Source organism: Panthera pardus, unplaced genomic scaffold (assembly GCF_024362965.1).
Source record: "Panthera pardus isolate Hobbes unplaced genomic scaffold, ASM2436296v1 HiC_scaffold_13, whole genome shotgun sequence".
Lineage (NCBI taxonomy): Eukaryota > Metazoa > Chordata > Mammalia > Carnivora > Felidae > Panthera > Panthera pardus.
The window spans coordinates 1,818,148-1,830,846 of NW_026526688.1; the positions used below are offsets into that span (position 1 = coordinate 1,818,148).

At 48.8% G+C, this 12,699-nt stretch overlaps 1 protein-coding gene across 9 annotated transcripts in view; it reads left to right on the forward strand.

Moving 5' to 3' along the window:
* Positions 1-12,699, forward strand: part of DLGAP2 (DLG associated protein 2) — a 786,545-nt gene that overhangs the window by 706,464 nt on the left and 67,382 nt on the right. For all 9 annotated transcript variants that reach the window (XM_053900747.1, XM_053900746.1, XM_053900745.1 and 6 more), the window contains one exon: positions 11,565-11,712. In XM_053900747.1, coding sequence (XP_053756722.1) covers positions 11,565-11,712 — 148 coding nt within the window. The remainder of the gene's footprint in view (positions 1-11,564; positions 11,713-12,699) is intronic.

Here is a 12,699-nt window from a genome sequence, read left to right on the forward strand (position 1 = left end):
ATAATTTTGTAATAAGAGCAGATTTTTTTCATTTATCTTGACACATTTACATCTGTCGATATTGATATATTGATAATCATAACATGGGAGATAAGTGATTAATGGAGCTTTTCCTTAATACTGATCATTCTCTGATTCTTTAACCTCTCCGCGTTTCTTAGAGTGCAACCTAATTTGTAGTTCTCTGCACAACATTTCCACTTTTTCTTTAAAATACATTTCAGGGGCGCCTCGGTCGCTCAGTCGGTTAAGCGTCCAACTTCGGCTCAGGTCGTGACCTCACAGTTCACAAGTTTGGGCCCCACGTCAGGCTCTGTGCTAGCTCAGAGCCTGGAGCCTGCTTTGGATTCTGTGTCTCCCTCTCTCTCTGCTCCTCCCCTTCTCTGTCTCTCTCAAAAATAAACAAACGTTTTTTAAAAATACATTTCAGAAGTTGAACTCTAAAGCAATTTAAGTAGGAGAAAGGCAAGATTTTCAGGAGGACATCGGGTCTCTTTAAATACATCCTTCAAGGGGTGCCTGGGTGGCTCAGTCGGTTGGGCGTCCGACTTCGGCTCAGGTCACGATCTTGCGGTCCATGAGTTCGAGCCCCGCCTCGGGCTCTGGGCTGATGGCTCGGAGCCTGGAGCCTGCTTCTGATTCTGTGTCTCTCTCTCTCTCTGTCCCTCCCCCGTTCATGCTCTGTCTCTCTCTGTCTCAAAAATAAATTAAAAAAAAAAAAAAAAAAAAAAAACGTTAAAAAATAAATAAATAAATACATCCTTCAGAAAATCGAACTCCATTAAAATTTATGTGTGGCATCTGGGCTCCTTGAGGACAGGGGGGAAATGATTCAATCACCTTGTTTCTGTGACAGGCGCCCGGTGAATGTTTGTTAGATGAATGACTCATTTTGATGGATGAACATATTTGGGGAAAGCATTTTAATGCCGGAGAAAACCTTTTTAGAGGGTTTACTTCATTCCGTGATGTTGACTTCCGTGCCTCTGGGTTCCTCTCTGTTGATGTCAACTCTTTATAGAAGTTCACTAATACTGGCCTCAATTTTGTGTCTCTTTAGAAAAGTAAATTATAGGGAAGGACGCCAGCAGATTGAATTTAAAAAATAACCTCAGAAATGTTAAATGTCCAGGAATTAAGTTGATACCTTTTATTCTGGCTATACTCCACAATTTCTATTACAAATATTGGCAGTAAGACCAGTTTAAAGACTTAAACTCTGTCTCAAAAATAAATAAACGTTAAAAAAAATTAAAACAAAAAAGGGGGCGCCTGGGTGGCTCTGTCGGTTGAGCGTCCGACTTCGGCTCAGGTCACGATCTCGCAGTCCGTGAGTTCGAGCCCCGCGTCGGGCTCTGGGCTGATGGCTCAGAGCCTGGAGCCTGCTTCCGATTCTGTGTCTCCCTCTCTCTCTGACCCTCCCCTGTTCATGCTCTGTCTCTCTCTGTCTCAAAAATAAATAAACGTTAAAAAAAATTTTTTTTTAAAAAGACTTAAAGCGTCATTCAGTAAAAATGAACCTGAGGGAGACTTGTGGCAGACCCAGACGGACCTTAGAGACACCGCTCCCTATAAATGCAGGTGTGGCCTCAGGGGTCACTCTGAGCACCTACCGCCCAGGCTGCAAGGCTCCATTGTCGCACGGGGTGCTCGTAGGACCGTGTGCACACTCTCGCAGGACCCCCTACATATGCCAAAAGTGGGCTCTAAGCCCACAGCTGCTCGGTAAACTCGTGCGCCATCAACAGCATGGGCTCCCCCTAGCCGTCACCTCGAGCCTCTGGAAAACGCATCTCACTGAAGGAACGTAGGCCGTGTGTCCACACCGCGGCCTGAGGGGGTCTGTTTGGTCCCGTGACAGGAGCCAGACTGCCTCTCACAGTCATGAATTCCCTAAACGAGTAACAACAAAATAATTGGGATGTTAGTGAGCCAGACAAAGGACAAGTGCCACCATGACCACATAATTTTCAAAAATAAGACTTAATGAGTAAGAGTTCTCGAGAACTGGCTCTCCTACAGAAAGCAGTTCTAAATCCTGGAATATGTTGTATATCTGCTACAAATATATACAGCTGACCCTGAAACAACATGGGTTTGAACCATGCAGATCCTCTTATACACAGATTTTTTTTTAATTTATCTTACTTTTGAGAGAGAGAGAGACAGAGTGTGAGCAGGGGAGGGGCACAGACAGTGGGAGACACAGAATCCGAAGCAGGCTCCAGATTCCCACCTGTCAGCACAGAGCCCGATATGGGGCTCAAACTCACGAACCGTGAGATCATGACCTGAGCCGAAGTCGGACGCTTAACTGACTGAGCCACCCAGGCGCTCCTATACACAGATTTTTTTATTTTTTTAAATTTTTTAAAAAATTTTTTTAATGTTTATTTTTGAGACAGAGAGAGACAGAGCATGAATGGGGGAGGGTCAGAGAGAGGGAGACACAGAATCTGAAACAGGCTCCAGGCTCTGAGCTGTCAGCACAGAGCCCGACGCGGGGCTCGAACTCATGGACCGCGAGATCGTGACCTGAGCCGAAGTCGGACGCTTAACTGACTGAGCCACCCAGGCGCCCCTATACACAGATTTTTTTAAATAAATACAGTACCGTAAATGTATTTTCTCTTCTTTGTGAATTTCAAAACAGCATTTTCTCTTCTCCAGCTTATCTTATTGTAAGAATATGGTATATAATACATCTAATATATAACATATGTGTTGATCAACTGTTTATGTTATCGGTAAGTCTTTCTTCCGGTCAACATTAAGTTATTAGTAGAGGCTGGGGTGGGTCAAAACATGGATTCTCAATTAGGTTCCCTGAACCTGCATTGTTCAAGGATCAGCTGTATCTATCTGTTTTATATGCAGTATATATAAACATGTATACTAAAAACAACAGGACAGGACAGCAAACAACAGCGAGCAGGAAGTGGATAATATTCAAACACTGCCAAAGGAGCACGTTCAGTGAAGTCCACACGTATATGAATCTAGTCCTCATGGCATGAGGTGGTAAGGATTTAAGCAAAGGGCTTCAGTCATAACTTTGGATGTTGAGGAACAGGATTTGGAACTTCCACAGTGGAAGGAGGTACGGGTTGGGGGATGCAAAGGGACAACACAGAAGCAAAGGAGCCATAGTGAGGGAACCCCCAAATCTGCATAAACACTGGTAACCCCTAAACTGAGTTTAGTTTTCAGCTGCTGGCACTGAAGGTGATTAAAAGTTAGGGACTGAAGCCCAGCAAATCACGGTGTCTCAAAAATAGCAAGAGACCTGAACACGGTGAACATTGAACTCAGCGAATACTTGGAGCTTTCTGCAGACGCATCCTGTGAATGTGTCTAACCACACACCCACCAGCTCAGGAGGATCCACCAGAACAAAAATCCATACTCTTCAGAGGAAGATAACAGGATCCAGAGTCTCTATCAACAATGTCCATTATACCTAAGAAAAAAGAAGAGGAAAAAAAAACATGCAAAGTTGTAGCAAAGTGATACTCGCTAACAAGAAAAAAAATGAACACCTGAGATGACCCAGATGTTGGGCTTAGCCAAGAAGAACTTTAAAGCAGCTATGATAAGGTCTTCTATGTAATATAAACACAGCTATTATAAGGTTCTAGGTCTTAAAGGAAAAGATGGTCTTGATGAGTGAACAGATTGTGGAAAGAACCAACTGACATTTCAGGAACAGAAGAGTGAGAAGTTCACTGCTCAAGGGCAGATTGAGAGTGCAGAAGGAAAAAGTTTTGGTAATTTGAAAAGTTGATAAACCCCTAGCAAGACTGACCACCTAAAAAAGGGGGAGTGGGGAGAGGAAGAAAACACATATTATAAATATTAGGAACATAAAAGGGAATTATTGTAGATCCAACAGAGATGAAAAGGAAAATAAGGGGCAGAGGTGCCTGGATGGCTAAGTCGGTTAAGCGTCTGACTTTGGCTCGGGTCATGATCTCATGATTGGTGGGTTCAAGCCCCACGTTGAGCTTTGTGCTGACAGCTCAGAGCCTGGAGCCTGCTTCAAATTCTGTGTCTCCCTCTCTTTCTCTCTGCCCCTGCCTCGCTCATGCTCTGTCTGTCTCTCTCTCTCTCTCTCTCTCTTTCTCAAAATAAATAAACATTAAAAAAAAAGGAAATAAGGGGAAACTGTGAACAAATTTATGCCAATAAATTCTACAGGTTATATGAATTGGACTAATTCCTTCAAAAACATAGTTTTTCATAGAAAGAAATATAAATAGAAAAATCCACGGAAGAAGAAATAGAAAATCCATATAGCTCTACGATGTATTTCAAAGACTTAATTCACTATTAAAAACATTCCCACAAAGAAAATTTTTGGCCACAATAGTTTCACTGGTAAATTTCCATTAAATCCTAAAGGAAATAATAACACAAATCATGTAAAAACTTATTAACTGGAGAGTGAAGGAATATGATACTTCTCAACTTATTTTATGGAGGCTGCTTCACTCTGATACCAAAAGTGTTACCCAAAAAAGGCACTTACTGAGCAATGTATTGTTTTAAAATAACAAAATATTAACATTCCAAATCCAATAATATATAAAGAGAACCAAGTGCAGTTTCTTCATGACCAAATAGGGTTTATTCCAGGAATGCATGGTTAGCTTAATCTCTCTCTAAAAATCAATGAAGGGATCTACCATATTAGTAAGTAAAGAAGAAACCAAGACATGAGGAAAAAAATAAAAATCTCAGCAACTCCGGAATAAAAGGGAAACTTCTCCAGTTGGGTGGAGAGCCAATATACATATTAAAATTATCTAAGATTGGGTAAAAGATAGGGCATCAACCCTCACCATTTGTCCTTAACATTAGAGCGGAGGATAGCCAGTAATAAGGCAAGCAAGACAAACAAAATCGAGACTAAAAAAGAACTTCATTCTGTTTATTCTCAGAAGACAAGACCGTTCACACAAAAAACCTAAGGAAAATACAAAACAAATACTACAACAAATATTGGCATTTACCAAGGCCAGGTCAGTAGCCAAATAATGTAAAAATCAACCATATTTCTCAATGAACAATTGGAAATGTAAAATTTGTGGGGTTTTGGAGAGTTTGTACTTGGCAATCTTCTTCACCTATTTTGCTCATTCACCTGCCACCCTCCTCTCTGGCAACAAGCAGCTGTTCTCTGTGTGTAACAGTCTATTTCTGTTTTTTGTTTATTTGTTTTTTATTGAGATTCCACATATGCAGGAAATCATGTGCTAGTTGTCTTTCTCTATCTGCCTTATTTCATTTAACGTAATATCCTAGTCCTGTTGTCTAAGTGGCAAGATTTCATACTTTTTCATGGCTGTGTAATATTCTAGTGTGAGAGAGAGAGAGAGAGAGAGAGAGAGAGAGAGAGAGAGAGAGAGATCTTCTTTATCTGGTCATTTATTGACGGACAATTAGGTCGCTTCCTTGTCTTGGCTATTGTAAATAATACTGCAGTAAACACAGAGGTGCATGTATTCCTGAAATTCGTGTTTTTAGTTTCTTTGGGTTAATACCCAGTAGTGGAATTATGGGATCTTATGGTAGTTGCATTTTGGTTTTCTGAGGAGCCTCCATGCTGTTTTCCAGAGCAGCCACACCAGCTTATGTCCCCACCAGCAATGTATAAGGTCTTCCTTTTTTCTACATCCTCGCCAACACTTGTTATTTGTAAAAGGGTTTTAAATATCTCAACAGCGTCATCGAATCTCTACTCCAGAAACCACAAACGCTGCTCCTGGACAAACTGACAGGAAAATTCTCAAATATACATCAAAATGCAAACAAGGTTGGAAGAGCCAAACAATGTTGACAAAGAACAAAACTGGGCGACTCATGTTCTTGGCTTTTTGTCCCAGTCCAGACGCAGAACACCGCACCTCTTCAAGGACCCCCTCCCCTTGTAGGGAATGGTGTTTGCAAGCCAAGAGGCAGGCGCTCCCTGGGCTCATTGCTGGTCCCTCTTAGCTACCACACACACGTCCGAAATTATTTTGGCGTCTCCATCGGGCTAAGCGTGAATTCACGTTGTTTCGTGGCCCCAAGTAAAGTCTACTGTGGTGACTGTGCAGTGTGCACTTGAGGGACGTGCGGCTGAGGCTGTCGTTGGTTGGAAGACAGTGTGATTTGGAGCAAGAGTAGAACAGGGTTTCTCGGCCACAGCACTACTGATATTTGGGGCCAGACGACTCTTTCCTCGGGAGCCTTCTGTGCACCTGCTGGACGTGCAACCTCATCTCTGGCTGCGGCCGTTACATGCCCCTCCCCCGAGTGGTGGTGACCCAAACTTTCCCCAGAACTTGTCCCACGGGAGGGGGAAACTCCCTCGGTTAAGAACCGCTCGAAGAGATTACATCGGTGTGGCCAGAGAGTGGATCTCACCGGCACGTGTGAGACCTGTGCTCGTCCGAAGACACCGGTGAGAAACTGGACAAGGCCAGCCCCAGAGTGAAGGAAAACGTCTGGCATTCGTGTCTGACAAGGGCGCTGAATGCCCGATGTAGGAAGAGCCCCACAAAACAAAAACGTGAACCAAGTAACCCAATTTTTAAGCTAGAAGAGCTGAAAAGTCCCGTCGCAAGAGAAGATACACAAATGGTCACCGCGGGAATGAGAAGTACAGCTTTGGTGAGATAGCGCTTCAGGGCCGCTACAGGGGCTTAAACGAGGAGGGGTGGGGACACAAGATCCCAGGGAGGGTGTGGCTTACAGAGGGCAGGCAGAACTTGCCCAGGTTGTATTTGAGACCCGTGCATCTTGCTGCGTATTGACTCTGCTTCCACTAATAAAAACGTAGTGGGTATTTCTACTTCTGTTCTACGATTTCCATTTTAGAGGGAAAAAAATCTTTTTCTTCTTGTCGGAACTGTTCAAACAGTTGAAATGTTCACTTGAGGCAGAATCTCACATGGAAAAATGGGGTCCCATCCGGGCAGCCCCTCCCCTATCAGCTGCCCCCGCCCCCAGGAGACACCCTCACCAGACTCCCTGGAAGACAATGGAGAGCCGCCACTCTGGGCCCCCCTGGCCGCGTCCAGGCCTCCTGAGGGACAGATTCAATGCGACGTCTGTTAACCAAGCGCTCGCCAGGTGAAGGCCCCACTCTCAGCCTACCGTGGAGAACATCCCCACTGTTCAGTGAACGCTGTGCGTTAAGTCCTGATCCTCACCTTGTACACGCTCCCTGAGCAGGGACCGTCCGCAGGGACACGGGGGCCTGTCCTCCTTGGGGACAGGACTCGGACGGAAGCCCGTCTGAGGGGACGCGGGAGCCCGTCTCCCGGGACTTGGGAGCCCGTCTTTGGGGACATGGGAGCATCTCTGGGGATGTGGGAGCCCGTCTGAGGGGACGCAGGAGCCCGTCTCTGGGGACGCGGGAGCAGGGGTTGAGCAAAGGGAACACAGGCCAGCTTCCGTCCCCGCCCCCCGCCCCCCGCCCCCCGCCCCGGACCCAGCTCCCAGGCAGAGCTGTGTTCACACGGGGGCCTCTCTTGCCTCCCCCGCCCAAGTGTCCTTCCCACAGCATCTTCTCACTTCCCAAAAACACATGGACTCGTCCCCCCAGAACTCACGACTTTTCTCAGATGACCCCGGCGCTGTCCTCCGCATGGACAAGTGCAACAAATTGTTTGAAATGGTCACTTACACTATCACTTTCTTGTCTTTGCTGCAGTCAGTTTCTGCCCCAAATCCACCGAAGTCATTTCCCCGGTGGCCTCTGTGACCCCTGATTGCGCTGAGAGCCGCCCCCACAGCCTGGTCTCCTCGCCTCGGCCTCGCTGGCTCCCTGACGCCCAGGTGGCCCTTCCTCTCCATCCCTGCTCCCCTGTGGTGACCGGTGACCTTGCTCCGCGTCACCCTCCGGCCTTGGGGCTCACGCCTGTTCCACCTTTCTGCCCCTCGGACGAATAATCAGCGGACACTGTGCCCCAAGCAGGAGAATGAATGCACGACCACAGAAGCACCACGCAGCTCTTCATAGCGTGGAGCGATGCCCTCTGCGTGTGGAGCGGACACGTTCAGGGTGGATAAAATGGCTTCCTTCTATTTCTCCCTCACGCAATCTGAATCAGTCTTCACCACTTTCCTAAGGAGACCAACATAAAGGGGTGGTTTATTTTGTCTACATTTTCGAGTCTGTTTATATGGATCTACGCAGCTGAAAGCAGAGGCCTGGTTAGCATGTATTTCGTTCTGTGAGCCTGTGTTGCAAGCATCTGAGGTCGCAGAAGAGGCTTGTCAGCCTGGGATGCAGCCCATGGGCCCAGAATGGCCGCGGGCAGGAAGGGAGACGTGGGAATTCTAGAAGCCTCCTCCCCGCTGTGTGGTCACCGTCCCTCTCGCAGCCTTCCAACACGGGCCTCCCTGGTGCCTGTGCACATAAGACTGTCCAGTGTGGGTGTAGTTTGGAAGGGAAAGAACTGGAAAAAATACCTTCATGTTATCCTGGAAAACTTTTTGTAGTTTCCTTTTAACATTTCCTCAGCTGCTGCCAACCTATGCGTGAAAATAACCTCTACCCCTGACAACGAGCATCCCAAGGTAGAAAGTGTCGATTTGAGGAAGTAACCAAGGGGCCTCGAGGGGGTTTCAAAATGCTATAGGATTCCCGAGGATGGTTTCTAGGGAGGAACGGGAGTGTCCTGGGGTCAGGGTTCCCGGGGATCTTGGTATGTCCTGTGCAGAAGACACATGATGCTGGCTTCTAACCCCAGTTGTGCCTCTTAGTCTTGCTTCCTGCTTTTCAGCCTCCAGGTCTGTGATTTACAAAGACAGCTGGTCCTCGGGACACTGTATCATAAAATGCTAAACCATTACAATAAAAACAAAATTCAAGGGGCGCCTCAGTGGCTCAGTCAGATAAGCATCCGACTTCAGTTCAGGTCATGACCTCACGGTTCGTGGGTTTGAGCCCCACGTCAGGCTCTGTGCCGACAGCCCGGAGCCTGGAGCCTGCTTCGGATTCTGTGTCTCCCTCTCCCTCTGCCCCTCCCCCGCTCATGCTCTGTCTCTGCCTCTTTCTCTCTCTCTCTCTCTCTGTCAAAAATAAATAAACATGAAAAAAATTAAAAATATTCTATTGGGGCACCTGGGTGGCTCAGTCGGTTAAGCATCCGACTTCGGCTCAGGTCACGATCTCACGGTCCGTGAGTTCGAGCCCCACGTCGGTCTCTGTGATGACAGCTCAGAGCCTGGAGCCTGTTTCAGATTCTGTGTCTCCCTCTCTCTCTGACCCTCCCCCGTTCATGCTCTGTCTCTCTCTGTCTCAAAAATAAATAAACGTTAAAAAAATTAAAAAAAAAATAAAAAAATTCTGTTAAGCCTAATGAGGCTGAAGTTGGTCCTCCAGGAATGGAGGACCATGCTTTGGGGGCTGTCTGCTTCTATGACTCCGTAGCTGTGATCGTGGGGCTGAAGGCATGAATTCTGCAGCCAGATGCATGCACAGAGTCTGGCTGGGCCATGCGCTCTGTGTGAGCCTACTCCAGCCACGCCGTGTCCCGTTTTTACAATGTGGAACGATCACAGCACAAGAGCATGCAGCCAGCGTCAACTATGGTGAGTCACTGTTCAAAAGAAAAAAAAAGAATGTGTTCAGCGTTCTACAATGGCAACTTTTCTCTAAGTGGCATGCCCGGTTTGGGAAGAGAGAGGTCACGGGAGTTAGAAAACGTGTTGGAAACATAGAATCGCAACATATACCAAATCATGTGTGAGTGCCATCCAAAAGCCACCAAAAGGGTCATCTGCTCGCATTCCGAGGACACGTGTTCACTCACGGCGCCCGGCATGGGCTAAAAGCGCCGATTCAGAGACAGACACCAATCCTTCTTTAGGGGCTCTGAGACCCGAGCATGTCACCACGCGAGGTGGTCGTGTCAGTCACAGGGGAGAGCTAGTCTGTAGGAAGAAAGTGCGAAATCAGTACCAACCGGCAGAAATGCAAGGTGTGAAATGAGCCATGTCAAGGAAACAGAAGGAGGGAGAAATGCAGAACGCTTGCATTTTTGCAGAGTCAGAAGTGAGGCCAGGAGCCTAAGTCAGGGGTTTGCGCAGAGGCTGTGCCCACACGTGCACACAGGACGAGGGACAGCACACACACACAAACACTGATGAGGGGGCCCGGCCCTCTCGCCCCCACACAGTCCTGGCTGCCGTCTGTTGGCTTTTTGCCGCTCCCACGGACTCTGGCCACTTCCCTGCCACATCCACAGCGGGTGGCCACACGTGGGGGTTTGCTCACCCGTCTTCCTGGTGGTCAGGCCCGGCGCCCGCCCTGGTGTGGGTGTGGATCACGAGGCGTCCAGGCAGAGCCGCTGTCCCCGTCATGTGCCCACACCAGACCTGCCTAATGCCAGTTTCCTTCTCTGTCTTTGTTTTGTTTTGAGCGAAGGGAGCTGGAATGTTACACACCTGGTTTTGAAGCAAAAATCACCATAATAATAATTCGTAATATAAATTGCATTCTATTTATATATAAATGAGCGTTATTGATTTTAGCAGAAATAACGACTTCAAATCTGTAATAAATGGGCTTTGTTTAATCTGCACGTGTCACAGAGCCCAAGCCCTTGTCTGCTGTCCCATTTTCAAAGAAAGAAGTAAATCACAGAGAAAACAAATTGCGTCTGGAATTTGCTCTGAACGGCAAGGCGCTTACTTTAACCGGCCGCAGAGCCAGACTCTGGCAATCCAGTATTTGGGTACATGTTTACATGCAGACAGGTGTGCTGGCCCCGTCGAGTGTCCCGGTGTGACCCAGCACAGCAAAGAAGAACAGCTAATTCCCTTCTTACTACTCCAGTGTTTGCTCAGATAAATTGAGTTTTTATTATGGAAAGATTGTCAACAGAACTTGAAAGAAAGAGAATTCAGTTGGCCGGGAGTTTAAGCTAAGCCGACCTTTCCATCTGCCAGACGCCCTCACGGTCTTCCCATACTTTTAACATTTTAGAAAATAGCAAGAAAGGGGATCAGAGAACACTGATTTTTAGGAGCATTTGGAGGAAGATGACCGTTAGGATAATGAGACGCAGTTGACTTCTTAGTCTGCCCTTTCCGTCCTCCCATCCCAGAGTCTGGACGACGTTGCACAAGCGAAAACGGAAGGCTGGCCTCTTTTTTAACTTTATTTTTCCGAATGCGTAAAGTTGCCAGAAGCTAACATGATTTTTATGAGACTCTCAGGGTTTGGGCTTAAATTCAGGAGCCAGGTCCGCTGTTGTGCTGTGTGAACGGTTCCGGTGCTTTCCAGCGCCCTGTTTCGTTTGTGTGGAACGATCCGGACTTCCCTACCTGGCCATAAAAAGCCAGCTTTCCAAGAAGCTTTGTAAATAGCACCACTCCCTCCCCGCCATTACTTCTGTAGCTGAACCTGCGGGTATTTGCCCAAGACCAAGCTGTCCGTCAAAAGACAAACACGTGGCTGGAAATTTTCTAACAGCCGCTCGGCGGCGGCTGGAACGCCCCTCACCTGCTCTCCCCCTTCGGTGCATGCTCATGGAACGCCTTTCTCTTCATTTCTTTTTCTCTTTTAGCCAGAGCTACCTGCAAGCCGCAAGGGACGTGTCTGCTGCCCACAGCCTGGACCCCTCTGCCAAGTACAACTCCCCGAAATTCCGCTCCCGGAACCAGAGCTACATGAGAGCCGTCAGCACCCTGAGTCAGGCCAGCTGTGTGAGCCAGGTTGGGAACCCTCTCCGTCCCCTCTCCCTCGGGTCCGGTCTCTGAAGCCACGTCCTCACGGCAGTCACCTGCTCGGGGGACGGCGGCCCCGCCCGTGTCCGAGGAAGGCAGCGAACGCAGGTGACGTTCCTGCCTGGCATCGTCTGGCTGCAGACGCAGGGACCCTGTGAGACTCGGTTCTCCACGCCCCCTACGCCGGCCTCCTCTGGGTAAGGGGTGGCGCCTCGGCTGCCTCAGCTCAGACTGTCCTCTCCCCAGGCGGCTTCCCCGCTGACACGGGCGGGGCAGGGCCGTGACAGTCAGGCTGTCTGTGCTGGCCTCCACCGCGGACGCTGGGGGTCCAGTAAGAAGAGGTGAAAGTGGTGGGTGGTGCTTGGTGCCCCCAGAGTCGTGTCTGTCGGGCTCAGAGGACCATGCCCGGCTTCACACGCGGCCCCGGTGGGATCCGTGGCCCCGGGTGAACGGCGGGTGTGGCCGCCGGCGAGTCGGGGACCCCACAGGCGTTCCCGCCCTGCTCTGAGCTGTGCGAAGAACGCGCCAGAGCAAGATGAGCCGTATGCCGGAGAATCGCTAGGAATTGCATCTCTAAGTTTTTGACTAAACAGGTTGCTTACTGGTTTCAGCTGCCGTTAAGAGCGGTGCCGGAGGTTTTGAGGGCTCCACCACGTGCCTCCTTCCGCTCACTGCAGGGCGGGCGCCGAGAGGGCGGCCCGCTGCCTCTGACACCCGTAGCCTGTGCAGTCCCTCAGCCATCGCGAACTTCTTTCCCGTCGGTGGGGAGAGTGAGGCGGCCACCCAGGGTGGTAGGGAGAGGCAGGCCAGCTCGCACAGCGCGCGGGGCGGTGGCTGGAGGGTGCCGGGCATCGCTGCGCAGACAGGGGCACGTGCTGAGTCCTCAGTGCCACCGCAGGATCATGGTAGCAGTGGCCGTAAGTACGCGGTCCCTCCTGCTCACGGATCGTGCCGCGGGCTTCCGGCAGCTGGCCG